General features: G+C 37.0%; 2 protein-coding genes across 4 annotated transcripts in view; both read right to left on the bottom strand.

Moving 5' to 3' along the window:
• LOC149839006 (fanconi anemia group D2 protein) overlaps positions 1–4,799 on the bottom strand; it is a 41,394-nt gene extending 36,595 nt beyond the window's left edge. For all 3 annotated transcript variants that reach the window (XM_090002211.1, XM_090002212.1, XM_090002213.1), the window contains exons 1-2: positions 4,587–4,799; positions 4,412–4,492 (exon numbers count right to left, since the gene is read on the bottom strand). In XM_090002211.1, coding sequence (XP_089858337.1) covers positions 4,412–4,492; positions 4,587–4,700 — 195 coding nt within the window. In that variant the 5' untranslated portion in view covers positions 4,701–4,799. The remainder of the gene's footprint in view (positions 1–4,411; positions 4,493–4,586) is intronic.
• Positions 4,800–8,916: 4,117 nt separating this feature from the next.
• On the bottom strand, positions 8,917–23,636 carry LOC149839005 (Haloacid dehalogenase-like hydrolase (HAD) superfamily protein). Its single transcript, XM_090002203.1, has 7 exons — positions 23,319–23,636; positions 21,936–22,005; positions 21,653–21,812; positions 20,598–20,679; positions 19,078–19,294; positions 11,661–11,725; positions 8,917–9,508 (listed from the first exon to the last, which is right to left on the bottom strand). Exons 1-7 carry the CDS (start codon positions 23,568–23,570, stop codon positions 9,254–9,256), a joined length of 1,101 nt encoding a protein of 366 aa, XP_089858329.1. The 5' UTR covers positions 23,571–23,636; the 3' UTR covers positions 8,917–9,253.
• Positions 23,637–26,274: the final 2,638 nt, after the last annotated feature.

Below are 26,274 nucleotides of genomic sequence, written 5' to 3'. Positions count from 1 at the left end.
AGAAAAGGGATACATACCGAATAACTTCAAAAGCATAATACTTTAGGAAGAGCAATGAATACTTCACCATTTCTTGAGCGACACGCTTTCCGTTGCACCAAAGGACAAACCCATCGTGACCTCGCTCTGATACCATGTTAGAAAGTGACTTGAAATACATTGGGTTCAATAATGAACCCATATCTATGCACGTGAAGTGCAAATATACCCATTAAAGGGAAACAACATAAGCACATAATGTGCTAACACATAAAACCCATAAAAAGGGAAAAATATGACATAAAGTCATAAGTTGCATATCATTGAAGAATAATGGAGAAGGGGTAAAAACCCCATTACAATGGAGCATAAGCTCCCTCAAGAAGTAAGAAATACAAAGGGGAGAGCCCCTATTTATAACAACAAAAAGGAGCCTTGGAGGGGCTCCACTCATAGACGTTGGAGCCCCTCCAACGGTCACAAATGTGACCGTTGGAAGGGGCCCAACGTCTATTTGAGTGGGCCCCCCAAGGTACCTTTTGGTACTTGAGAAAAAAGAAATAAAAAATAAAAGAAAAAGAAAAATAAAATAAATTACAATCACATTCATAAAGTGAATGTGCGTAAAACAGAGGAAAAGACTAAAATACCCCTACGGCTAAACAAAAGGAAAATATATATTTTATATATATAAATAGGAGGATACATATACATATATACCATATATATATATATATATATATATATATATGTATCATCTTTTATATATATAAAATATATCTAATTACAACAATTGATGGGTACATTTTAACAATTTATAGGCTTGCAAAGATGAGAGATAGAAAATCGAGGGATCTGGGTATGATTAGATGTATCAAAGATGAAACACAATGGGTTTTAGTCAAAGATGAGGAGATTAAGGAGAGATGAAAAGATTATTTTGATAAGCTATTTAATGGAAGTCATGCTCAGGATCTTGGAGACTTGTCCATTCCTTTTCATGAGATGAATCGTGACTTCATGCGCAAGATTCAAAAGAAAGAAATTGCAAAGGCTTTAAAGAAAATGAAATCAAGAAGGGCAGTTGGGCCAGATGGTATACCTATCGAGGCTTGAAAATGCTTGGGAGAGAAAGGTTTAAAATGGTTGACAAATATTTTTAACAAGATTTGGCGGACAAATAAGATGCCTAATGAATGGAGGAAGAGTACTTTGGTGCCTCTATATAAGAATAAGGGTGATATACAAGATTGCACAAACTATCATGGTATAAAACTCATGAGTCATACTATGAAACTTTGGGAGAGGGTGATTAAGTCTAGGTTGAGGAAGGTTGTCATGATATCGGAGAATCAATTTGGTTTTATGCCTAAAAGATCAACTATGGAAGCTATACATCTTCTTAGACAACTTATTGAGAGAAATAGAGAGAGGAACAAAGATTTGCATATGGTTTTTATTGATTTGGAGAAGGCATACGATAGAGTACCTAGGGATGTTCTCTGGTGGACAATGATGAAGAAAGGTGTTTCTCTCAAGTACATTAGTATAATTAAGGATATGTATGAAGAAGTAGTAACCAATGTCCGCACTTGTGGAGGGGTGACAACAAATTTTCCTATAACGATTGGGTTACATCAAGGATCTGCTTTAAGCCCTTTCCTATTTGCTATAGTGATGGATGAGCTTACAAGATCAATTCAAGAAAATGTGTCGTGGTGTATGTTGTTTACTGATGATATGGTTTTGATTGATGAGTCTAGAGCTGAGGTTAATGCTAAGTTAGAATTATGGAGACAGACATTGAAAGCAAGAGGTTTTAAGTTGAGTAAGAGTAAGACATAATATATGAAATGTTGGTTTAGTAAACAACGAAATAGTGATGGGAGTGTAGTGAAGCTTGGTTAGCAAGAAATATCGGTGGTTGATTGTTTCAAATATTTGGGATCTATCATTCAAAAGTATGAAGAAATTGATGGAGATGTAAATCATAGGATAAAGGTTGGGTGGATGAAATGGAAAAGTGCAACTGGAGTGTTGTGCGATCGTAGAATGCCATTGCGGTTGAAGCAAAAGTTTTATAGGATGACTATTAGGCCCGCTTTACTATATGGTACGGAATGTTGGATTGCCAAGAGACATCATATTCAAAAAATGAGTATAGCTGAGATGTGTATGCTTAGATGGATGTGTGGAAATACAATAAAAGATAAGATTCGAAACGAGGAGATACGTAAGAAGGTAGGCATTACACCCATTGAAAATAAGATGAGAGAGAATCGTTTACGGTGGTTTGGACATATTCGGCGAAGGCCTAATGATGCTCCAGTTAGAAGGATGGAGAAATGGAAAAATATATTAGTTAAAAGAGGTCGGGGTAGGCCTAGGAAGACTTGGATGGAGATGATAGGAAAGGATATGAATGCTTTGAACCTCACCGAGGACATGACATTGGATAGAAATGATTGGAGGAGAAGGATTCATGTGGAAGACCCAGAATGATTTTCTTTGTTGGTTTATATCACTGACCCCAATTGTTTTGGGATGAAGGCGTAGTTGTTGTTGTTGTTGTAGTCAGAATACGAACAATATTCAGATTTATCATCTTCTTTTAAGCCACAAACGACCTATATACTCTTAGGCATTTTCAAAAATCATTGCATATTTTCAAAACTTTTCTAAGTATTTTCTCTTTTTAGAATCAAATGAAGTATATTCAATGCATATTCGTAGTCATAGTCAGGAATATGTAAAGAATTTATTTCATCCAAGTTCTATAAGGCACAAAAATTTTTTTGTCAAAGATCTTCCATAAATTCTTTAGAAAATATTTTCTCAAATGGCATTCATGCATCATTTAGGTTTAGATGGCATCATGAAAAGATTTCATAGGGCCACACATCCATCCCTGTTGGGTTATTTTACAAACCCATTTCAGAAAAATCGATTTTCTCAAAATTGCTTGACTTTTCCTCAAAATCAATTCTCAAGGTTTTTCCCTTTTCCAAATAATTTTCTAAGTCCAAATTCACTATTTTCCAAGTGTCCTTTTCTTCAAAAGTATTTTCCCAATGTGATTCACAATTTTTAAAATGTTTATTTTTCAAGTATTTTAAATCTTCGAAGCATACATTATGTTTTCAAACTGCATTTTCTAAAGTTCAATAGCACATGCATGATTCTTTGTGCATTAGGAAATAAAACATCGATTTAGATAAGTTGAGCAAAGCAAAGCACTAGATTGATCCTTGGTTCGATTACCCCTGGTTATGGCACCAGAAACAGTTGAACCTCGTACCGACTGGCGAGTCTCATTCCTCAAAATTTTTTCGCATTTTAAAATAGAGGCGAGTTATTTTCAAAATCTTTTTCAAAGGTCAGTTTGTCTTGCAAAAGTAAAATTTTGCAATGATAATAGGCACAAACTGAAAAAAAATTGTCTTGTTGATGTCACCGCCTAGCTGAGTAATCTCATTATCACCAAAAAAACCTTGTCATTCACTATACATCACATGCCACAGTTTCCCTAAGTTGTCAACAAAAACATACAAACTATCTCATTTGACATTCTTCTAGGCTCCTCCATCCTTTAAAATGAACCTCAACACTCTACAAGCAACATTATAATGACCGATATATATTTTCAGGAGTCTAACTAAAATATTAGGCTCCGTTTGGGAGCTGGAGATGAGAGGGGAGATGGTATTTAATGAGGATTTAATAAATACCACCAACCCCTGTTTTGGGAGAAGAGAATAGTGTTGGGACTGGAGATGAGCCATTTTCAACTACATCCTCACAAGGATGTTGTTGACAACTCCAGACTCATCTCCCATTTTCTTCTCCACTCCCATAACCCTTCTTATCTCCTCCCCAACACCGGCTCCCAAACAGAGCCTTAGTTGCTTTTAGGCCTCTAAACCCTTTTTCACGTATTCTTGACACCTTTATTACCTGGATATTGCACTCTTTTGACCAGACCATTAGCATCCATAACATGGAAAGCAGGGACAACAATGCCAAATAGACAAACTCATGGCTCTATGCTTCGTGTTAGCAGAATAGAAGCCTAGAACGAAAACCTAGTCTAATGAATCCCCTTAAAAGATCTATAACCTTAACCAAATTTGAGCTACCATTGATCCAATTAGATCAATACCTTTCAGTTTAGTTTCTTGTTATCAATTCAAGCATAAGATCCAGAAGGGTGTTTTAGTGGGCACCCACTATCTGAACAAATGGGATAAAATGGAAAATTCGAGTTTTCTGGCAAAGTGCAGAATATCTCAATTTACCCCTGTCATCTACATAAATGGGTTACATCTCAATAAGGAGGATAAACAATAGAAATCAAAATATTTCATAGACGCTTCACCAAGAACATGAAATGGGGGGGGGAAAAAAAGGCAAGTAAAAGAATAAAACTGCTCACCTGTACAGGATGTGGAGATTGAGACACCATGGCTTCAAGATTCGAGACTCTGGATTCCAGGGAATCAAATTTCTCCTTCACCTGAAGTTTTGGAGAGGAAACGAATTAGAAAATTCCCAGAAAACTACCACCACTTTTTGCAGGGTAAGAAGACGGGGGGTTGTCTTATGATTACCTGAGAGGATAGGGAGTGGTGGGTAGTCCACAAATCTCTCCACATGAAATGGGAAATGGCCGCCCCAGCCATTGTGAGCCCAAGCGTGAAGGAGAAGAGTCGAGTCCTTAGCATCCTCGTGTTTGGGAGAGAGAAACGCAGGATTATGTCCGACCTTCTTTCCTTCTCTGATCCTCTGTGTGTTCAATGGGTCTTCATCTTGGTGTTGGACTCTTTAGTTGGACCTCTCGTTCCAAGTTTTCAATTCTAAGAATCTAAAGGCCTTTAAATGGGTCGGGTCTTACATTCAATCCGATCCAAATCTGTTTCTTTGGACAATACATGGACTGGCGAAGAGACGGTAAACCCGCTGAGTTCGAACTGACTTGTTTATAGAAAAAATACATTGTTTTAGCGCTGAAATAAATAGGTTAAAAAAAATTACGATGTACCGCTTAACGAGCTTATACGAGTCGAGCCAAACTGAGCACCTATTCTTGATATTCAGTTTGTAGAGCTTATTTTTTCACGAGTTTGTAGCAATGAGCGGCTCAATTTGTTTTTCAGTCCTAGAGGCGGGGCATGGCCGACCTTACCTTACCTGTTAAATGGTTTAGTTCGAGTCGTGGCCGAGCTGATCAGATTCTTTCAGCCCCCTCCCAGAAATAGGCCGGTGAAGCTTTCAGATTGCATCGAGGAGTTGGTGAAATTTACTCTGTATCTGTATCTGTATCTGTCTCTGTCTCTGTCTCTGTCGATCGAAGGAGACCCTGAAGTGGAGTTGGGGCTGTCAAAAGAGTTCAATGCCACCCTCTTGGAGGCAGTGGCTGATCCATGATCTTGCTTAAAGGGGGCAAAAAGTTTTTATAATAAAATAAAATATAAGATTAAAACATAAATGAGGGCAATATAAATTTTTATATTTTGCTTAAAGGGCAAAATATTTTTATAATAAAATAAAATATAAAGTGAGACAATATAAAATTTTAATAAAAAATTTCAAAACTTAAGGAGGGGCTCGCCCCTGCTTGCAGGAGGAGGAGGACCACGCCCTTCCTCCCGATTGTCGCACCAACTCCCCCTCGTGAAGGGTGGTCGATAGCGAAACTAAGCTTCTCTCTCATCGCATCATATCATGACTTTGCCATTTTGTAGACAAGGAGGACCTTTCAGCATTCTTGGTTTTAATGAAAAATGACGTGGAGCATAGATTTTAGTATTTTGGTTTAGCATGAACACCTTTGTAGAGTACTTGATTTGGATCTTGTCATGGGTGGGACTTGGTATTATGCGTCTCTAGTTTGATGGGTGCGTGCATTGGTGAGGGGAATATCCCCATTTGATAGTTTTGGCTTTTGTTGGCATCGTTTCTTTTTTAAGCTATGGAGGCAATCTTTCTAGTTCTCCGCAGAATGTGAATTGGGTGGAAGCAGATCAGGTCATGCTGAACATGAGCGTTTTTGCTCATGCCGACATAATGGCCGTCTGTTTGTATTTTGGATGAATGCCACTTAGTTTTGTTGACTTTTGAGCTTTTTAAAATGCAAATCGGATGGCCACGATGTCAGCATGAGCAAAAACGCTCATGTTCAGCATGACCTGATATGTTTCCGAACTGGGTGCTAATGACTAATTTTTGCTTTGGTTGTTGGGTCTGGACATTCTTTCAGTTTTGATGATGGTTGAACCAGTGAAGCTTTGATAGGATGTGACTTTAAATGTAAGGGGTAGAGAGAATATTAAGATTGGACGCCTAAAACATTCTTAAATTGCAGCTAGAAAACGATATGTACCGTTTCCACTGTAAATGATCAAATACTATAATACCTTATGCGACTTTAGCTATAGCAACTAGGGATGGCAGTGGACTGGGGCGGGGGCAGGGGACAAGGTCTCCACCCCCGCCCCGTTTCAAAATCCGAACCTTCATCCCCGCAAGAGACAATCCATTATGGTCTTCTGTGAAAGTTGACCGCAAGAAAGAAGTCTCCACCTATGAGGAGTTCTTGGTCATTATCATGACCATTGCCAAATGGAGGTTATACCTCTTGGAATGTCATTTTGTCATTAGAATCAACCATAGAAGCTTTCAACATGTGTTTAATCAGAGGGTCACAACGTCACTCCAATACAAGTGGGTGTCTATGCTCATGGGGTATAATTTTGAGATTTAATATAGAAAAGGTGCAAAAAAAATTGGTGGTAGATGTTCTCACAAGAAGATAGGGAATTGAGTCTTATTTCATGTTTTTTATGCTTGAAAAGCTGAAGGAGTTGTACCCACAACATGAGCAAGTCCAAAAACTAAGAGAGGATATCCAAAAAAGACCCCACGAATTTCTTGAGTACACCTTGCATAGTGAGGTACTTACATGGAAAGGGAGGATACTACTTCTCAAAGGCTCCAAACTTATTCCAAAGGTGCTTTATCAGTTTCATGACCTTCTTATGGATGATCATGAAGGATTTATGAAGACCCAACTGAGAATTCAAAGAGTTAAAGTGGAAAGGTACGAGGAAAGACATCAAGAACTATGCCAAGAAGTGTGATGCAGAGCCAAATACAAAGCCATGAGTCTATCCTGCCTTCTACAACCATTGGCCATTCCAAGGCAAGTTTGGGAGGAAATTACCATGGGTGTACAAGGCAAATCATCCTTGTAGTGTTGTAGTGATGGATCAGTTGTCCAAGTATGGACACTTCATCACTCTAGCTCATCCCTAGACGGCTAAGGAGGTAGCTGAACTATTTAGGAAGCATGTCTTCAAGCTCCATGGCATGTCGAAGACTATGGTGAGATATCTCATCTTTATGAGTCTTTTTTTGGGAGGAGTTTTTTTAAAGCTTCAGGGCACTACATTGGCCATGAGCACCACCTATCATCCTCAAATGGATGGGCAAATCGAAGTACTCAATAGATGAGTTGAGACATACTTGAGGTTTTACGTTGGCAACATGCCCAAGAAATGAGTCCATTATTTACCATGGGCCGAATGGTACTAAAATTCAGAATACCACATGGCTATCCAAATGACCCCACTTGAGGCCTTATACAAGAGGAAGCTCCTACCATACAATCCTGCTTAGGAGGGAGCCTGCGCTTGGACCGATGCACTGGATACAGTCCTTGCAAGCGACCAACTTCTCAAGAAATTGAAGCACAACCTCTTGAAATCTCAAAATAGGATGAAACAAAAATATGATCAACATTATAAGGAAAGGGAGTACATGGTGGGAGACCAGGTACTGTTAAAATTGCTCCCACATGGAAAATTGACATCAAAGAGGGCCAAGTACCAAGAGCTCGCCCCCTAATTTTATGGGCCTTTTGAGATTGAGACAAGAGTTGGCAAAGTAGCCCTACAAGCACAAGCTGCCGCTTGAGGCACACGTACATCTTGTTTTTCATGTTTCTCTCATCAAAGCATATCATGAGGAGGCCCCAACCCATGTTGCACCCCTTCCTGACCTTAGGAACCTACAACAACCAACACAGTCCAAGTCCTTAGCAAGTGAAGAAGAGTCAATGGGTAATTGATGATCAAGCTTCTCATCTAATGGAGTGACCTTGGAATCGAGGAAGACATTAGGGAACAAGAAGATGATATGGGGACCAGATTCTCATATCACTTACCATGAAGACAAGGCAAATCTTGAAGGGTGGAGGAACGTTACATGCACTCACTAACCAGCTAACCTACTTGGCTCTTTTTATTGGACGACATAGCATAGATGTAATTCTACTTTGGCTTTTGGTTATTCATGTACTACTTGAGCCTTGGTGGCATGAGTGTAATAAAGAAATGTAATGAGGGTAGTTAAGAGGGGTGCAACCTATATAGGTCCAGCCAAAGCCCTCAGCTTGTCATTATTCATGTTCTTGAGTTTGCTTCTAATGCAATATTATAAAAGATCATGAATTGTGAATGGTTTTGGAGAGTTTGCCCTACTCTAGCCTCTCTAACTACTTGAGATTCATAGTAACAATCTGTCCAATACATCCATATCCTCACTAACTAAACCCAAACCAATTCCCAACCAAGTCTCTCTCTCTCTCTAAGCTAGCTGCCCCCCTCATCCTTCCTCTTTTTTTCCCTCTGTCCGAGCTAGCTGGCCCCCTCTTCCTTCCTCTTTTTTTCCCTATGGCCGAGCTAGCTGCCCCCCTCTTCCTTCCTCTTTTTTTCCCTCTTCCATCACTCATCTTCCTATCTATCTTACCTTCATTTCCTACATTTTGAGCCTTCTAAAGAGGTTCATAACTCTCTCTCTCTCTCTCTCTCTCTCTCTCTCTCTCTCTCTCTCTCTCTCTCTCTCTCGTCCAAGTGCCGAATACAACCTCGAACACCTCAGTTAAAATGTCCAAGTAATTCTCTATCATTTTGTCAAACGCCAAAAGTCACAATCATCATTTGACAACCAAAAACTTCAAAAAAGCCAAAAAGAAGGAAAAGAAAAAGAAACACTTCAAAATCATACTACATGAGCATTTGACTCACGTAATTAGATTTATTAAGGGATCCTATTAACTTCTCGTGCACTACATGCACAAGCATACCCCATGAATTGCCTGGTTACATTCAGATGAAGCATCTGAAAACTTTCCTCAGGACAGATTAAAGCTTTGTTCAGAAATCTTGTGGTTGCACCTTCACTTTGTGTTTCCTGCTTCGTTCAAGTTAGAGAGAAATTACCATGTAAAAGAAGGTAATACATATGAAGGGTACGCTTCGTACTTGGAGATGAGAGCTTCAACAGATTTCATGTCTGCAACTTTCCCAAAGTTGCTCAATCCAAGTTCACCAGCATGGATCCCACCAGTGACGAGGGCTGACTCAATGCCGGCTGAATTTGCACCCCTTATATCATGATGAAGAGAGTCACCAACAGCAATACATTCACCGGCATCACTGCCAGCCATGACCATAGCAGACTCATAGATCACCTGAAACAAGCAACAAGAAACCAACATTGAGCAATATGAAAGCAGATTTGAAATTTTTTATTTATTTATCAGGGTGGTGATAATAAAACCCAAAATATGCACGTCTAATCTTTGGTTCCAGCAAAGAATTATAATGCAGCTTAATAACTTACACCTAGAAACTTCGGAGATTGGTTTTTGAATTTATAAATTTGGACAAACAGCCTTTACATGATACTAGTAGGGTGGACCGTCTAAAGGGACGGGCACTAATGAGAACTGAAAAAAACATAACCAAACATGAAATAGAAGTTCAATATTGAAACATAACAATGAGAGAGAGAAAAAAAAGAAAATAAATAAATAAATAATAAATCACACAATTTTATACTGAAAAAAAATATTTTGCTGAGTATCTCATACAAGTGATTCATCTTGGTATTTCAATATTTTTTTGGATAAGTTGCAATTTTAATATTAATCATCATAAAAGTTGTCTTTAAAATAGACACTTCATTTTTTTTTAAGAAAACCTTTTCTGCCTTCTTGAAATATATTTTGGAATGTGATTTAGAATATATCCACAAATCTCTTATTGGATCCATGATCCAACCCATAGTAAATGAATAGAGGCCACCAGTAATAAATGAGAATGCGAATCCATTTCTAGATGGAAGGACTAACCTATAAGCTAACAGATGGTCTAAAGAATTAATACAGTAAACACTATTCGGTAAATAATACAATTTGAAAAGAATTCGTACCAAGCTAGGTTCAAGTTGATTTTTGAAGTAACCAGTTCCGACCCTAAAGCATCAATCTGAACTCAAACTCCAAGTCTCACAATATCTAAATGGAAAGCATGAAACTCATCCAAAGTCAAAGAGTTTTTGTTTTCGCATATAAATTTAGAAAAAATGCCAAATACAGTTCATGTGTTCCATGAATCTGATCTATTACCACCACTAAGGTCTAATCATCCAAAACTTAATAGAAGTCACTCAAGTCAGGCTCAGACCTGGTGATGGGTCTGACAAGGTGCATGCAAATGGTTTTTGGATCTAGGAAGTAAGCTATACAGATTTGAGTAGATTAAATCATGAAATAGATGAACTGAAAGATTTTTTATTAAGAGCAAGCGAAAGATAAAGATCGAGGGTAATGAAATAGTAACTGTTCAATTTTTTCTTACAAGGTAGAAGAGAAGGGTGTTCTTATCTGTTTGAATAGTAGTAAATGGTAACTATTCAGTTTTTGAAACTTAAGGAAGTGCCATGTAACACTTGTTTTAAAAGAAAAAAATACAAATGACAAACAAATGATTAGTGACATTCTCAAAACATATGGCTAAAATATAATCTAGAATAAAGAGTCAATTTTTTTGCCACCCAATACCCGTTTTCTCTTTTATATATTTACATTAAGCAATAGTTGTGCTGCATGAACAATCAGAAAATATTTGAATTTTCGTGTATACTCTTCTCTCAGTTTTAAATAAAATGCATGAGCATTATCACAATAATTTCAAATTATCTCCAGATTTCTACTTATATAATCATGATACTACCATGAGTAATATCATAAGATTATCTTCAAACGATCACAAAACCAAGAAAAAAGAAGTTTTTTTCACATTTTTTCTGTGTACCTTAAATTTGATGAGATTTTCCCAAGAAAACTTTCTGAAAGTCTCCTGAATAATTGCTTTTGAGAAATCCCAGAGAATGCTATTTGTGACACAGTTACAAATATTGTTGTTATTTCTGTGTGTGTGTGTGTATAGCTAGCAGCCTGTGATAAACAACCAGAAAAAAAATGTAGCATTTACTATTTAAAAGAAAAAATCCAATTTCAAGAAAGCACCTACCTGAGATTACTGGCAGCCAAACTATTAAAACTCAACAAGATAATGCCATAAAATCGCACTTCTTTACGAGAAAGAGCTTTGACATTTTAAAAACAAAAATCTAAGTGCCTTGCTTATTTCTAAATCAATGCTTTAGCAGATTCTAGTCAATACTCACTATCCCAACACCTTGATGTTGCTAGATTATGTGCTTGTGTGGATTCATTCATAACAAATACAAGGATAAGTTAAAATATGTAATATGTCACCGAGTCACTATAGAGACATGAGAAGTGGAGGTTAAAAAGGACCATCACACTGAAATACCTTGTCTGGCTTGCCCATCCATCGAACTTCCCCTCCAAGCTTTTCATATTTGGCAGCCAGCGTACCTAATAAGATCAAGAAAATGCCACTCATAGTGCACCAAAAAAAGCATACTGCACACTCCAGTCAATGCTTAGATGATTTTATGCATATATTCAACTGAACCACAATTTGATGTTTAGGAATGTTCTTTGTCATGTCAGGATCTAACAGCTATTAACTTTCAGCCAAGTTCACTTGAAACATCAGGAAGTCCAGGCTTTGGATGTAGAATGGACATCTTTTTAGTAAATCAGGAAGATATAACTATATTCTTGAACTTTCCAAGCAGTGGCGGAGCCATGTTATGGCCAGGGTGGGCATGTGTCCCTGTAATGAAAAGGGCGGAAGCACCAATAAAGCAAACCACCCTTTTAGAAGAGTGATACCAAGAACACAAACACTAAAAGTGTATACAAAACCCACTAAAGGGAAAAGTGCCTAAAAGTCATAAGTTGGATATTATTGAAGAAAGAAAGAAGAGGGTGAAAAACCGATGCCAATACAAGAGAGAGCCTCCTCTATTTATAGAGGAGGAAACTAAAGAGGAGATACTACAAGGGGGCTCCCATCTAGTCGTTGGGAGCCCCAACGGTCAGCCATCTAGTCGTTGGGAGCCCCAACGGTTATAAATCTGACCGTTGGGGCCCCAACGACTAGATGAGTGGGGCCCCTTGTGGTCTTACAATATGTAAAACAAAAAAGAAAAAGAAAAGGTAAAAAAGAGAGAAAAGGAAAAATACAAAAAGAAAAAATATTACATGGGGATTTACCAAAATACCCCTATCGGGTTTTTGGGGTACAAGAAAACAAAAAGAGGAATATGTATATATATATACTTATATATATACGTATGTATAGATATAAGTATATGTATAAATATATATTTATATATACATAATTTAACACGCCTCCTCAAACTTTACGGGGAGAAGACCGAAAGTTTGCTAAGAAGAAACATAAATCGTGGAGTTGAAAGCGCTTTGGTGAAGAAGTCAGCCAGTTGATATTCTAAAGTAACATATGGTAATGTGATAGTTCCTCTGAGATATTCGTCTCAAACATAATGGCAATCCATTTCGATATGCTTTGTCCGCTCGTGAAAAGTATGATTGCTTGCAATGTAGATCGCACTTTTGTTATCACAGCACAACTTCGTAGAGGAGGAAATGAAGACGCCCATGTCACCATGGAGACTTCTAAGCCATACAATTTTCATAGTTGTCATTGCCATGGCCCGATATTCAGCTTCAGTGGATGATAGTTAGACATTTTATTGCTTCTTGCATCTCCACGAAATGAGAGATTCACCTAAAAAAATGCAAAAACCAGTAGTTGAGATACGATCATTGGGATTTCCTCCCCAGTCAGCATCAGTAAAAGCAGTTAATTCAAGAGATGAGGAAGAGGATAAGAAAAGCTCTTTGGAGATGGTATTTTTGATGTATCGCACAATTCGCATCACGGCCGCCATGTGAACTGAAGTAGGCGTATACTGAAACTGGCTTGCAGCATGAGTCGCATGAGCTATATCTGGACGGGTGATGGATAAATAGGTAAGAGATCCAATTAATTGACGATAGGGGGTTGGATCCTCAAGTAGAACACCATCCTCAAGTCTCAGTTTTGCATTGATAACTTCAGGAGTTTCAACTTTCTTTTCATCAGATACACCTGACTTGGTACAAATGTCTGCTGCTAATTTCATTTGAGATAGAATGTATCATCGGGAGGAGTAAGCCATTTCAATACCTAAAAAATATCTCAAAAATCCAAGGTCAGACATATCAAAAGTTTTCTTTAACATGGACTTAACATCATTTACCCCCTTTTTGTCACTTTCAGTGATGATCATATCATCAACATACAAAAGTAGAATAACAATGAAGTCACATGTTTTCTTAACAAAAAGAGCAGTGTCATTATAACAAGAAATAAATCCCAAATTGATTAATACATTACTAAACTTGCCATACCAAGCTTTAGGAGCTTGCTTAAGTCCATATAAAGCCTTTTTTAATTTTAAAATTTTACCATTTAAATTCATACCCGAAGGTAGTTCCATATAAACTTCTTTACTCAAATTTTCATTTAAAAAGGCATTCTTAACGTCAAGTTGAAAGATAGGTCATTTTTTAATGGACGCTCTTGCAATAAGAGTTCGCACACTAGTCGTGCGAGCAACAGGGGCAAATGTCTCATCATAATCCACCCCATATTCCTAGGCATATCCTTTGGCTACTAATTGAGCCTTAAATCTTTCCAATGAACCATCACTTTTAGTTTTTACTTTGAAAACCCATCTACATCCTATGCATTTCTTGCCATTTTGAGGATCAATGATTTCCCATGTTTGAGCATTTTCAAGTGCATTTAGTTCAAGTTTCATTGCTTCATTCCAATGAGCATACTGCTTAGCATCATTATAATGAGATGGTTCATAGAGAGAGTGAATAGCAAGCAAACAAGCTCGAAAATTCAGAGAAAAAGAATCATAAGATACAAATTTATTAGGTATTTTAGAAATACGATTTGATCTTCTTTGAGAGGATTCTTCAATTGACTCATTTTTGAGAAAATCTCTCAAGAGCGCAAGGATGATTACTTTCATTTCTCCTAGAATAAACTTGTGTGTGATTTGGTATGTTTTTATTTAAGTTTTCATGAAGGTCACGTTGCTCATTAACCGGGGGTTCAATATGTTCTTCACAAGGTTCAATATTTTCAACATGATCATCTATGTTTGTTTCTTGAGGCAATAAGTCAAACAAAAAAGAATAATCAACATGTTCATTTGGTTTATGCGAAAAACCATTTTCTTTTTCTAAGAAAGTAACATCTTTTGAGACGTAGAGTTTGTTATTTAATAGATCAAAACATCGATAGCCTTTTTGTTTTTCGCCATAACCTAAGAAAATACATTCTATTGCCTTTAAGGAAAGTTTATCATTTTTGTGAGTTAGAACATAACATTTACATCAAAAAAATCTTAGTCTTTTGTAGTCGGGAGACATATTATAAAGTTTTTCAAATGGAGAAAGATTTTTCAATGCGGAAGATGGTGTTCTATTGATTAAATATGTTGAGGTTAGAACTGCTTCGACCCAAAAGGATTTGGGAATATTCTTGGAAATAAGTAAAGTTCTTGTGGTTTCTATTATGTGTCTATATTTTCTTTCAACAAGACCATTTTGTTGCGGAGTGTTAGGACAAGAACATTGATGACAAATTCTGTTTTCTTTTAAGTACATTTGAAATTCATTGGACATATATTCGCCTCCTGAATCGGATCTAAGGGTGGATAAGTTTCCTAGAAATTGGTTTTTAACCATTGCATGAAATTCTTTGAAAAAGGAAAAAACTTTGGATTTGTGATTTAAGAAGTAAATCCAAGTAAATCGAGTGAAATCATTAATAAAGATCACATAATATGAAAAAACTCCTTTGGATAAAATAGGGGAAGGTCCCATACATCGAAATGAGCAATTTCAAATGGCCGAGCGGTGACATAATTTTTTTGAGAAAATGGAATAGCTTTAGATTTCCCAAAAATGCAATCTTTACAGGTCATGTGTTTGACTTTACAAGTATTGTCCAAAAAAGGAAAAAGAGACATTTTAACAAAATTTGGATGACCAAGTCTCTCATGCCAAACTTTAATACTTTTGTCGTTTACAAAGTTACAAAATGACTTGGACGGAAGAATCAAAAAATCCATAAAATAAAGATCGCCCCTCCTATGGCCTTGCCCGATCAGCTTCCCTGACTGGAGATCCTGCACGGTGCAATTTTTAGGTGAGAAAGAGACTTGGCATCCATGATCGGTAATTTGAGATACGGAAAAAATATTTAGATTAATTTTTGGAACAACTCTTACTTTAGGAACATAAAAAATTTGAGAGGTTTTTAAATCAAGAGTTCCAATACTTTCGATTTTTAAAGATGTCCCATCGGCCGTTGAAACATAATAGGATATGGGTTCAACAAAGATATTAGAAAGAGAGTTTTTATGAGATGTCATATGAAAAGAAGCACCGGAGTCTAGAATCCACATACCTGGAGGTGATGAAGAATAGGCTACGGCGGCTCCCGATGTTGAAGATGAAGTAGTTTTGAGAAGATGTTGGAGAACTTCGGAAATATGGCTAAGAGTTTCTTTGATATCTCCTCCTTTGATATTTTTTTCTTCCTTCTTTGGAGAATTTTCTCCAACCGTGGCCACCTTTCCTTTAAGCTTAGGACACACCGGCTCAATATGCCCCGGTTCATTACAATTGTGACAAATCACTTCCTTTCTATATCTATTATTTTTGTTAAAATGAAGAGGTCTATAAGCTTTTACATTTGATCTGGGCCTAGTAATGGCCAAAATTTCATCACTCTTAATACTTATGCCAAGACGAGTTTCCTCTTGGCATACTTCGGCAAGAGCATCTTCAATAGGTAAGGCTTTACTTCTATGAATAAGGGATGCCCTAACTTGTTCAAATTGCGGCCTAAGCCCATGGAGAAATTGGAAGAAATGTTTTTTTTCAATTTGTTCTCTTCTTAACTCAGCATCTTCCGGCGCCACCTACTTAGGCTCAAAAAGAGCAATCTCATCCCAAAGAGGGGTTAAAGCACTAAAATAATCACGAACACTCATATCTGCTTGTCTAGTGGATCTAATTTTTTCTTGACAAAAAAATTGTCTAGCTAGATCCTTTTGGGTATACATACCCTTAAAAAAGAACCATGCCTCAATGGATCTTTTAAATTTAGCAATGTTGGCACAATTTTTGAGGTCAACATTGTTCATGAACCATGCCAAAATTTTGGCATGGTTACTTTCTCAATCCTCTACTTTGGATTGGTGATCATTAATAGCTTTGATGCGTTCATCACCATCTAAAGCTTTTTCAACTCCACTTTCATTTTTGGTGAGAACAAGAAGGGTTCGGGAGTAGTTCCCATAACAAAATTCCAAAGCTTCTTACCTCTTAGATGATTTTCCATAGCAAAGGCCCACATAAGGTAATTGGATCCATTGAGCTTAAAAGAGAGCTCCACTTTAGATTCGTGCTCCATGAATGCAAAATTAGCCTTTTTTTCTTCAAACAAAATTGAGAGACACACGTCCCAAGGCACCAACAAGAAGAGAGTCACGATCACCAACCTGACTTTGATACCATGTAATGAAAAGGGTGGAAGCACCAATAAAGCAAACCACCCTTTTAGAAAAGTGATGCCAAGAACCAAGAACACAAACACTAAAAGTGTATACAAAACCCACTAAAGGGAAAAGTGCCTAAAAGTCATAAGTTGGATATTATTGAAGAAAGAAAGAAGAGGGTGAAAAACCCATGCCAATACAAGAGAGAGCCTCCTCTAAAGAAAAGGTAAAAAAGAGAGAAAAAGAAATATACAAAAAGAAAAAAGATTACATAGGGATTTACCAAAATACCCCTATCAGGTTTTTGGGGTACAAGAAAACAAAAAGAGGAATATGTATATATATACTCATATATATATATACGTATATATATATATAAGTATATGTATAAATATATATTTATATATACATAATTTAACACACCCTGACCTGAAAAACTCCCCCAAGGGGTATCGAGTCAAGGTGGGCAGTGAGCACCCTGACCTGGAGCACACATTAGAGCTGCCCTAGGTCACAGTGGGCACCACCCAGGCCCAACCAAAGGCTAGGGCACGATGCGTGCCCCGCCCCCCGTCCTCTCTCTCTCTCTCTCTCTCTCTCTCTCTCAGAATGCCACCAGACTAGATGATGGCTCCAACCATTCTCCGTACGGAGGCACGGTCCTCTCTCTCTCTCTCTCTCTCTCTCTCTCTCTCTCTCTCTCTCTCTCTCTCTCTCTGAATTTCTATTCAGACCGGGGTCAGGCATGCTGCCTGTGTGCATGGCTACGACCGACCGTTTACCATCTGACGGTTTCTCCAACATAGTGGACGTCCGAACTTCTTATTGTGCCTTTTTAGGGTTAGGGATTTTGGTGATTTTTTGGTTTTTTTCAATTAACATATGAAATTAATAATGATGTTTGTTAGGACTTAGGATTTAGGTTTTTTATTTAATTTTTCTTAAATAGTTGCATATCAATGATTAGGTTTTAGGGATTTTTGTGTTTTTTGTGTTTTTTTCCAATTAGCATTTAGGTATTTTTAATAAGATAGATATTTATTAGTTATTTCTGCAATTTTTTCAATCAACATTAGACATGATTTCACATGCTTGATTTTAGTTAGAATTTTGGGGGTTTTGTTATTTTTTTGTTTCAATTAGTCTATATATGAAACTATGAATGGTATTTGTTAGGATTGAGGGTTTTCATTTAGTTTTTTTTAATAGAATGAATATTTAATTAGGTTTTAGGTTTTTTTTTAATTAGCATATACATGTGAATGATGTTTGTTTAAAATTTAGGTTGTTGATTTAGCTTTTATTTTAAAAATAGCATAAACCACGAATATTTCATTAAGTTTTAGGGTTTTTTGTGCCTTTTTTCTAATTAGCATTTAAGTACCTCTAAAAAAAATTGCATTTAGGTATTTATGTGTTTTTTCATTTCAATCAACATCAAACTTGATTCCACATGCTTGGTTTTAGTTATAAACTTAGAATTTTTGGGTTTTTTTTAATTATTACATATATGGATGATGTTTGTTAAGATTTAGGTTTTATATTTAATTTTTTTAAATGGCATGAATATTTAATTAGGTTTTAGGTTTTTTGTGTTTTTTTTCAATTAGTATTTCGGTGATTGATTTTGGTTTTCTAATGAGATAAATATTTAATTAGGTATTTCTGCATTTTCATTTTTAATCAACATTAAGCATGATTCTACATGCTTAATTTTAGTTAGAAACTTAGAATTTTAAGGGGTTTTTTTTCAATTAACATATACATGTGAATGATGTTTGTTTAGGATTTAGGTTTTTTATTTTTTATTTTTAAATAGCATGAACCATGAATATTTCATTAGGTTTTAGGGTTTTTTCAGTTTTCTTTAATTAGCATTTAGGTACTTCTTTGTTTTTTCTTTTCAATCAACATTAAATTTGATTCCACATGATTTATATATGAATGATGTTTGTTAGGATTTAGGATTTAGGTTTTATATTCATTATTTTTAATAGTATGAATATTTAATTAGATTTTAGTTTTTTTTCATTTTCTTTTTCTTTTTTACTGTGCATTTGTGCCCACCCTAGTTTAGACTCCTGGCTCTGCCACTGTTCCCAAGTATTTTTATGAATGGAATGACATTTGTTTACTGCCACTAATATGACATCATATGTGAATACAGTCAGACTTGAGTTTAATAAAAGTGACCTATATGCTACAATTGCAAGAAAGCTTGCATACCTGGCATAACACGCAAGGCCCTGGCTTCAACTGTGACAAAGTCTGGGTTTGCAACAATCATAGGAATCTTCTTGTCTGCACAATGCTCCAATATAAGCTCAAGATCCCCCATCTCCATGGGAAGAGAATCTCCTGTGCTTAGGCCCAGGGCTTCAGTGCCATGAACCAGAATAAAATCTGCATCCTTGACACTCTCCACCACTTGCAAGTCTAGACCCTGTATCACGATATTATAACACAGTATTAGCATCTTGCTGCATTTGTATTAGGAAAATTTCTGTACCAATGGAATGGATATCATGTGCATGACAAGAGAAGCAATTTACGCACAATAAAAAAGGGTAACTTTTGCAGGATTCTACTCTTAATATTTTGGTAATTTCCTTTCACTAAAAGCCCGTGAAATCAGAATGGGGTTTCTAGTTGCATTCAGTGACGCATAACAAAAAGACAAAAAATCCTTAATATGTTCTATGATCCAGCCTAAATCTGTTTCAGGGAAAACCTTGGCTGTGGCCTGTGGATTGGAGCATTCTGCTTCACAAGACACAGTTCTTTAATTAGTGGAGATATTAAATGTATTTTAAAACTCAATATTTTGCTTGATCCTATTCTTCCAAGTAATTGTTCTTTTCCAGTTATGTGTATAGGACTTCTTGATTACTTTTGAAATATTTTATTCAAGTTCAGGGTACAGAACTGCACACACACACACACACACACACACACACACACACACACACACACACATCATGCCTTGTGCATAACTAAACATATTAACCAAGATATAAATATGGCAACAATCATATTGTTGATGGTCTCTGTTACATGGACGGATAAGAAGGCAGGGACACTCTATCCTTGAGTAATTGCGCACAAAGATTGGCATATAAGTACTTTCGCGTACCTATCTGATCATACACAAATTTTAAAAATGCAAATCAAAATGAAGAATGAACACATTATTGTTTTTGCTTGCTCTCAGGTTGCACATAGAATTTGATTAATCAAGCATTGGCAAACATCAAATGGTAGAAGGATCATAATACAGGTCAAACCATTAAATGTTCCCTCATTTTTCATCTTTCATAAGTTACGCCACGGATGGATATTATCATCATAACTCTAGCCCCTTTCCATACTTCCCACTTTTGCTGCTTCAATGTATCTCACACAAGGGGAACTCTATAAATTCTTATTCCCAGTTTTGATCCTGAATACGACTTTATAGTCCAGCAGCACTGCTTAGAACTGAATGTCATAGCAAAGAAATTGCAACAAATATCACGGTTTAATATGTAAACTGCATGAGGCAACTAGCCGAAGAGAACAGTTTGACAGGGATTAGAAAGGAAAACTTAATGTTGTATACATATTAGAAGAAATCTATAATGTGAAAAATATGATGAAGATTAGCTGGTTCGTAAAGGGATTAATGCTATCAAACCACTCACATCAACAGCTACTAAGGCAGGCTAAACAGCAAGTCAATTCATTCTGAATATTGCAATATTTCATACCTCAAGAGACACTGCACCACGATCACTCCAAGTCATGTGAATGCATGATCTTCCTAATTTTGCAAACCATGGATCATCTCTCCTACAAATTCACAAATACAAAGTGATGAAAATGAATGCAAAATTCTATAAGAAAAAGAAAATATTTTATGCAAGTTTTCTCCAAAGATAACTACAGCTAAACAGAAGCCCAGATGACATAAAAAGTGTATTGAAGAGAATATCTGTGCTCCTGACAATTGTAGCATGGATGCTTCAAGCCTTGCACTAGGAGAGCAAGAGTTTTACCTTACATCACATGCATAGAATTTGAGATGCAATGATAAGTTTTACAAGACAAATCCCTCCTATGAAACTTTCATACTTGAAGCATTTCCCATTTTCCCCCTTTTTTCCGGAAGAAAAATGGGGTTAGGCAGACCCCTATGAGTACAAGATCCATGAGTTTGCACACCATTACGCATCAGATCCACATGGAAACCTATCTGGTGGTCTGTCCTTCCAGACCCTGCTACCACCAATAACACCTAACTGGGCTCTGTTCTTCGCTGCATGACTACTAGCTTTTGGAATCCAAGCACACTTGATATGAACGCAACTATACAGTGAATCCAGGAGTTACAGCGACACATGTTGAGCTCTCCCTCTTCGTTCTAACCATATTGATCGCGTTCACCACATCAATCCTTGAAGACTCAATTATCACATGCAGGCTTTGGTACCATTCTAAAAATCGGAATCCACCAATGACCAATCCCATCCGGTAAGATTCTTGGTCTTATTATCCATCCTAGCCTTTGGAAACGACCTGCATGGTCCCTTGAAGCAAAGCAAACCAACCAAGTTTATGTACATAGACTGAGAACTGACAATATTTTTCCATATAGGAACACCCTCAATATTTTTTTCTTAACAACATGCACATGACCCGAAAATTATAGATTTATATGAAATAATTTGGACCAGTAATAATGAAAACAGTGATACTAATGACACTTCACAGTAAGCACTGTATGAAAAAAATATTAAATTTCAAGAGAGTATGCAGCTTTAACCTGTGAAGGTATTGATATGTTAATTCCCCACTAGTTATAGCCCCCAAAAATATGGATGGATCAAATCCTAGGTTCTTCATCTTCTCTATGGTAGTTGATGCCCGTCTAGAGGAATTGCTTAGGATAATCATCTTGGCACCAAAGCTTGTTAACTTTTCCACTAAAAAGGAAATCGCATCATAAGAGTTAGCCATCAGCCTTAATAGATAACAGGTACCATAAAGCAATCACATGGTAAGGGTTGATAATTCTAACAAGTACCAAAACCAACAATTAGACATACAAGTTGAAATTGCTTCAGGGTAAGGTTGTTTTCCATCATGAAGTACCCCAAACTGATCTAAAAGCCACACCTGCAAACATAAGAGAGTTGAGGATCATCTTGCTTTAATATTACTAGAAAAAATAGCTGGCAGCATATTTATTCGTTGTTAAAAGATTAGTTTACTCTCATATTAAATATGTATCACCACCTTCTGATATAACCATCAGAGCAATGTTGTCAGTATCGGCAGAAAATCGAGACACAAATGACCTGAACCGGCTAATTTTTAAAAAATCTGAATGGTCGAAAATAGTTTTTTAATATTTTTTGACACATGTCTTTCTCTGGTTAAAAGTTGGGAGATTCAGATCGATTCACCTCTGAAAATCGGTATCGCTGGATTCATATGAATTGTTTGGAAAACCATTCAGGGTCCGAGAGGATACTGACAACATTGCATCAGAGTCGCATTCACTAATTAGAAAGGGAGAAATCTATTTTACATTCAACAGTTAGATTGAGCCCGAGTCTCAGCTGTTTGGGCTCGGTTTATGTACATTCAGACTCAACCTCAAGCTTGGTTCGTGCTGCTTGGGCGAGCTGAGCCGAGAACAAGATCATACGAGCTCAACCAAACGAACCGAGCTCAAGCTGGCTCGTTCACAGAAACAAAATGTTTTTTTCTATAGGTTCTACAATGATAATAAAACCCGTGACCTGGTGGTCACAAGCATACTGTCTCTAAACAATATTGTTCACTCATCTTGACCAACCTATATCAGCCAAACCAAGTTGAACACCGACATCTACTTTTCATAGTCCGTTCGCTTATACTGCATAAGCTGCTTGTGACTCGGCTTGCCGAGCTCATTTGACAAGACTGAACGAGCTTCGTGCAAGGCAAACCATACGACCAATCCTTTCTGCCCTTGCAGCAGCCTGGGCCTGGATACAACAATACCACATCCGAATTGGGGAAACTTGGTCTAGTCGCACCCAAACTAGATTCGATCCATTTAAGGCTCATGACTCATGAGAAATAGACCCGCCGGATTGGTGAGGGGGATGGGACCTCACTCTGATCTGAGACACCGATAACCGATTCATGTATCCAATGAGAGGCTAATCCAGGGTGGGTCCCACCCACACTTCGGGCAACCTCCGCTGAGCTCCGTCCACAGCGCATCCAAAAACCTAGAATCCCCAACTTCTTGAATCCTAAATTCCCAATTATTAAAAAAGCATATCGTATAAAAAACAGAAAGAAGGAAAAGGTGAACAAATCTCAAAATGCGCCAAATTCCATTCCCGTGCCTTTCTCCAATTCCCCACTGGGAGAAAAAGAAAAAATAAAAATAAAAATAAAAAACAAGAAAAAAAAAGTGGAAGAGGAAGGAAGACCTTGTATCGACGGCTCTCGGCTATGGTCCCGATTCCATCCAACGATCGGAAGGACGGTGCTGCCGTTTTCCCCGAAGCCGAGCACTCCGACATCGCTCTCAACCCTCTCAATCCACGCCTTCTTTCAAAAACCACTGGTCGATCTGCTGGAGAAGGAAGACAAGATCGAGAAAAAAGGAGATCGGGATCTTCCTGGGCATTACCGGGGGAGCATCTGTGGGACCCAGCGGAGAACCCCAGCAAGATGGCCATGGCCGAGCCAACGCTTTCCTTGTATACCCTCCCCCGGAATCTATGGTTGGATCACAAGCGGGGCCTGACGCGTGTTTGTTCGACTCGGATTTTGGGGGTTTGGTTCTGGTTTCGGTTCTTAAACGGTTCGGATCTTGTAAGGTCCGAAATCAGCTCGAGAAAACGACGACGCTTTTGGTAGCTGTTTTAAACTTTTAATGTGTTGAGATCATTTTGAAAGGCATAAACTCCCATTAAAAAAAAAAAGGTGATGCTTTTAAAATATCATCTTCTTTTAATATATCACAATTTTGTCACGATATTAATGCAATAAAACACTTTTTATATAAATCTTTTATTTTCTTCAACTTTCTTGTACAATTATATTATATTTTTTACGGATGCTAATATATTTGGATATTTTCAGAAAAAAAATAGTGAGAGAATTTCTACGTTTTTTTGGTTTTTGCATTATTGTATTTCTAATATATGTTTCTACCTTTTTTTAGATAGGCATATATATGTTTCAACCTTTATTAAGAATTCCCGACAAATATGAGAAATATAAAAAAAATTCAATCAGCGGCTCTGTATTTGGCATTTAAAAAGTTCGTCATTGTGGTCTGTGACTCAGTCGTGCTTCACACTAAGCGCAACCTACTACTCCACGGACTTGACCGGATATAAATAAGGGTGCAAAAGATTGGATATGGTCCAAAACATATTTTGGTGAGGTACAAGTACAACTGAATCGGAACCTGAATTTTATACGGTATTGTCGAATATAATATAAAGAGATCGAATAAGAGTAGATTTAACAGATCCAATAGAAAATGTCAATATAAATCCAAGTCCTAAACTAAAAGTAATTTGCCCACATAAGTCCAAATCAGTCCTAAACACATTCCGGTTCTATCTTAAACCCCAGATCTGAAAATAATACATCAAATTGTAAGGCTATTCAAATGGGATCCATTTGCATCCCTGATTTTTTTTTTTTAGAGGGAAGAAAAACTTTTCATTAACCTTCAAAAAGGATGGATACAGCATAGAGCATAGAGTGCAAAAGTAACCAATCAGGTTGTCGAGAGAGCTCGGCCTAAAAAGAGACAAAGAGATGGTGGTAAAGAATGACGAAGATAGCTACTAGGGAGAATCTATTGGTGGTACAGTAAATTTACCCTTCCATGGAGGAGAAGCTGTTGCTGGTAGAGGAAACCCTCGTGGAGGAGACGTTTCGGTGGCTCAGGGAGATGAGTTGATAGTGTTGTGTCCCATTGACTGTTGATGTGAAATGTGATTGCACACTTTTGGTATGCTGCTGCATTGATCACCCTTCGATTGTTGTCGTGCCCTATATCCCAAACAAGAAGGGTGATAAGGTGCAGCAACAGCACAATCACATTTCACCTGATCCTCCCTCTGAATCAGAGGGTTTTTTTTTTTTTTCCGTGACAACTTACACAAAAACAACGCAGACCCTCTATGGTTTTATATGATATTAGCAAAAACAATTGTGTAAAGAAAACGTTTCATGACTCGTGTTTTCTTCAATGAAACTACAACACAAGGACCTTGGTCTGATTAACTAAAATTAGTTTCAAATGATATCAAATTTAATTAAGATAACAAAATCAGAACATAATTGAGACTCGGGCCAGAGATGCATGATGCATCTTAGACCTTCAAAATGTGAGGAATTGAGACATGTTTGAATGCCTTGAATTTGGGCATGAGCCCCACACCACATCAGCAAATCCTTATGCCACATTAGATTTATGGATCTGCAATCTGAAGCTCTTAAATGTACGGATTCAATTAAAAAAATGAATTTTGAAATATCCTTTGAGAAAACTTGGGACTGCTCTTGACATATCAGGAAAACTTGGGTCTGCTCTTGACATATATCAGGCAAAAAAGATGGGTTTTTGACAGGTTGTGGGGTTTGATCTCAGGACGAATTGAATTCATGATCTTCCCTTACATTTCGAAACCGAGTGACTCCACAAGGGCAGGGCAAGCTGAGTTACTTGGCCTGTGCTTTCTTGACATAATATATAGTCTTACTAATTCTTAATGCATTCATTTTTTGTATTCAAAGTTATTGCCATGTGGTGTCCAGATTGAAAGTACCAAGGAGAACACCCACAGACACGGTTTTAGTTTTGATGTGGTTTTAGCATTTCAGGAAACTGGTTTTGACCCCCCTATAGACACATCAATTTTGACCCATTTATATCTTACGTAAATATCAGATTTTTGTAAACGGGTTGTTTCGAGTCCAAAACAAGACATAATCGACTTACACACTAGATGGCATTTTTACCAAAAAGGTCAAATATTCTAAATTTTCTTACCTTCTAAATAAAACAAAAATTGAGTCAAATTGCATGTTTAGAAAAGGATTTGTGGCTAAAATAGTCAAGTTTGTTCAAGTAAGACCTTATTTTCAGCTAGAACCTACTTAGGACACGTTATTAGGTCTTGAGCCTAAAAATAAAAGTTGATTAAAAATATGTAATCTATTAAACAAAAGAAACATGAATATCAGCTATATTTTGAAATATATTATAAAAATGGTGAAACCTGTTCAAAACATGGCTTATTTAGCCTAAAAGCCATCTAAAAAGGAGGAAATCATCTTGTCTACCTTCTCTATTCCCATATTTGCAAGACCCATGCCATCCAAACTTAGCTTTTTAGCCTTCAAGCATAACCAAAATGA

This window comes from Nuphar pumila, chromosome 4 (genome assembly GCF_984573655.1).
Source record: "Nuphar pumila chromosome 4, dmNupPumi1.hap1.1, whole genome shotgun sequence".
Taxonomy (NCBI): domain Eukaryota; kingdom Viridiplantae; phylum Streptophyta; class Magnoliopsida; order Nymphaeales; family Nymphaeaceae; genus Nuphar; species Nuphar pumila.
This window is presented reverse-complemented; position numbering and strand designations above follow the sequence as displayed.

Coding starts and splice junctions, on each gene's coding strand:
- LOC149839005 (XM_090002203.1), bottom strand. CDS start 23,570: ATGGCCATCTTGCTGGGGTTCTCCGCTGGGTCCCACAGATGCTCCCCC. Junction 20,680..21,652: donor ACATATCAATACCTTCACAG/GTTAAAGCTGCA, acceptor GTGAATTTGTAG/GAGAGATGATCCATGGTTTG. Junction 11,726..19,077: donor GGCCTTGCGTGTTATGCCAG/GTATGCAAGCTT, acceptor TGATCTTATTAG/GTACGCTGGCTGCCAAATAT.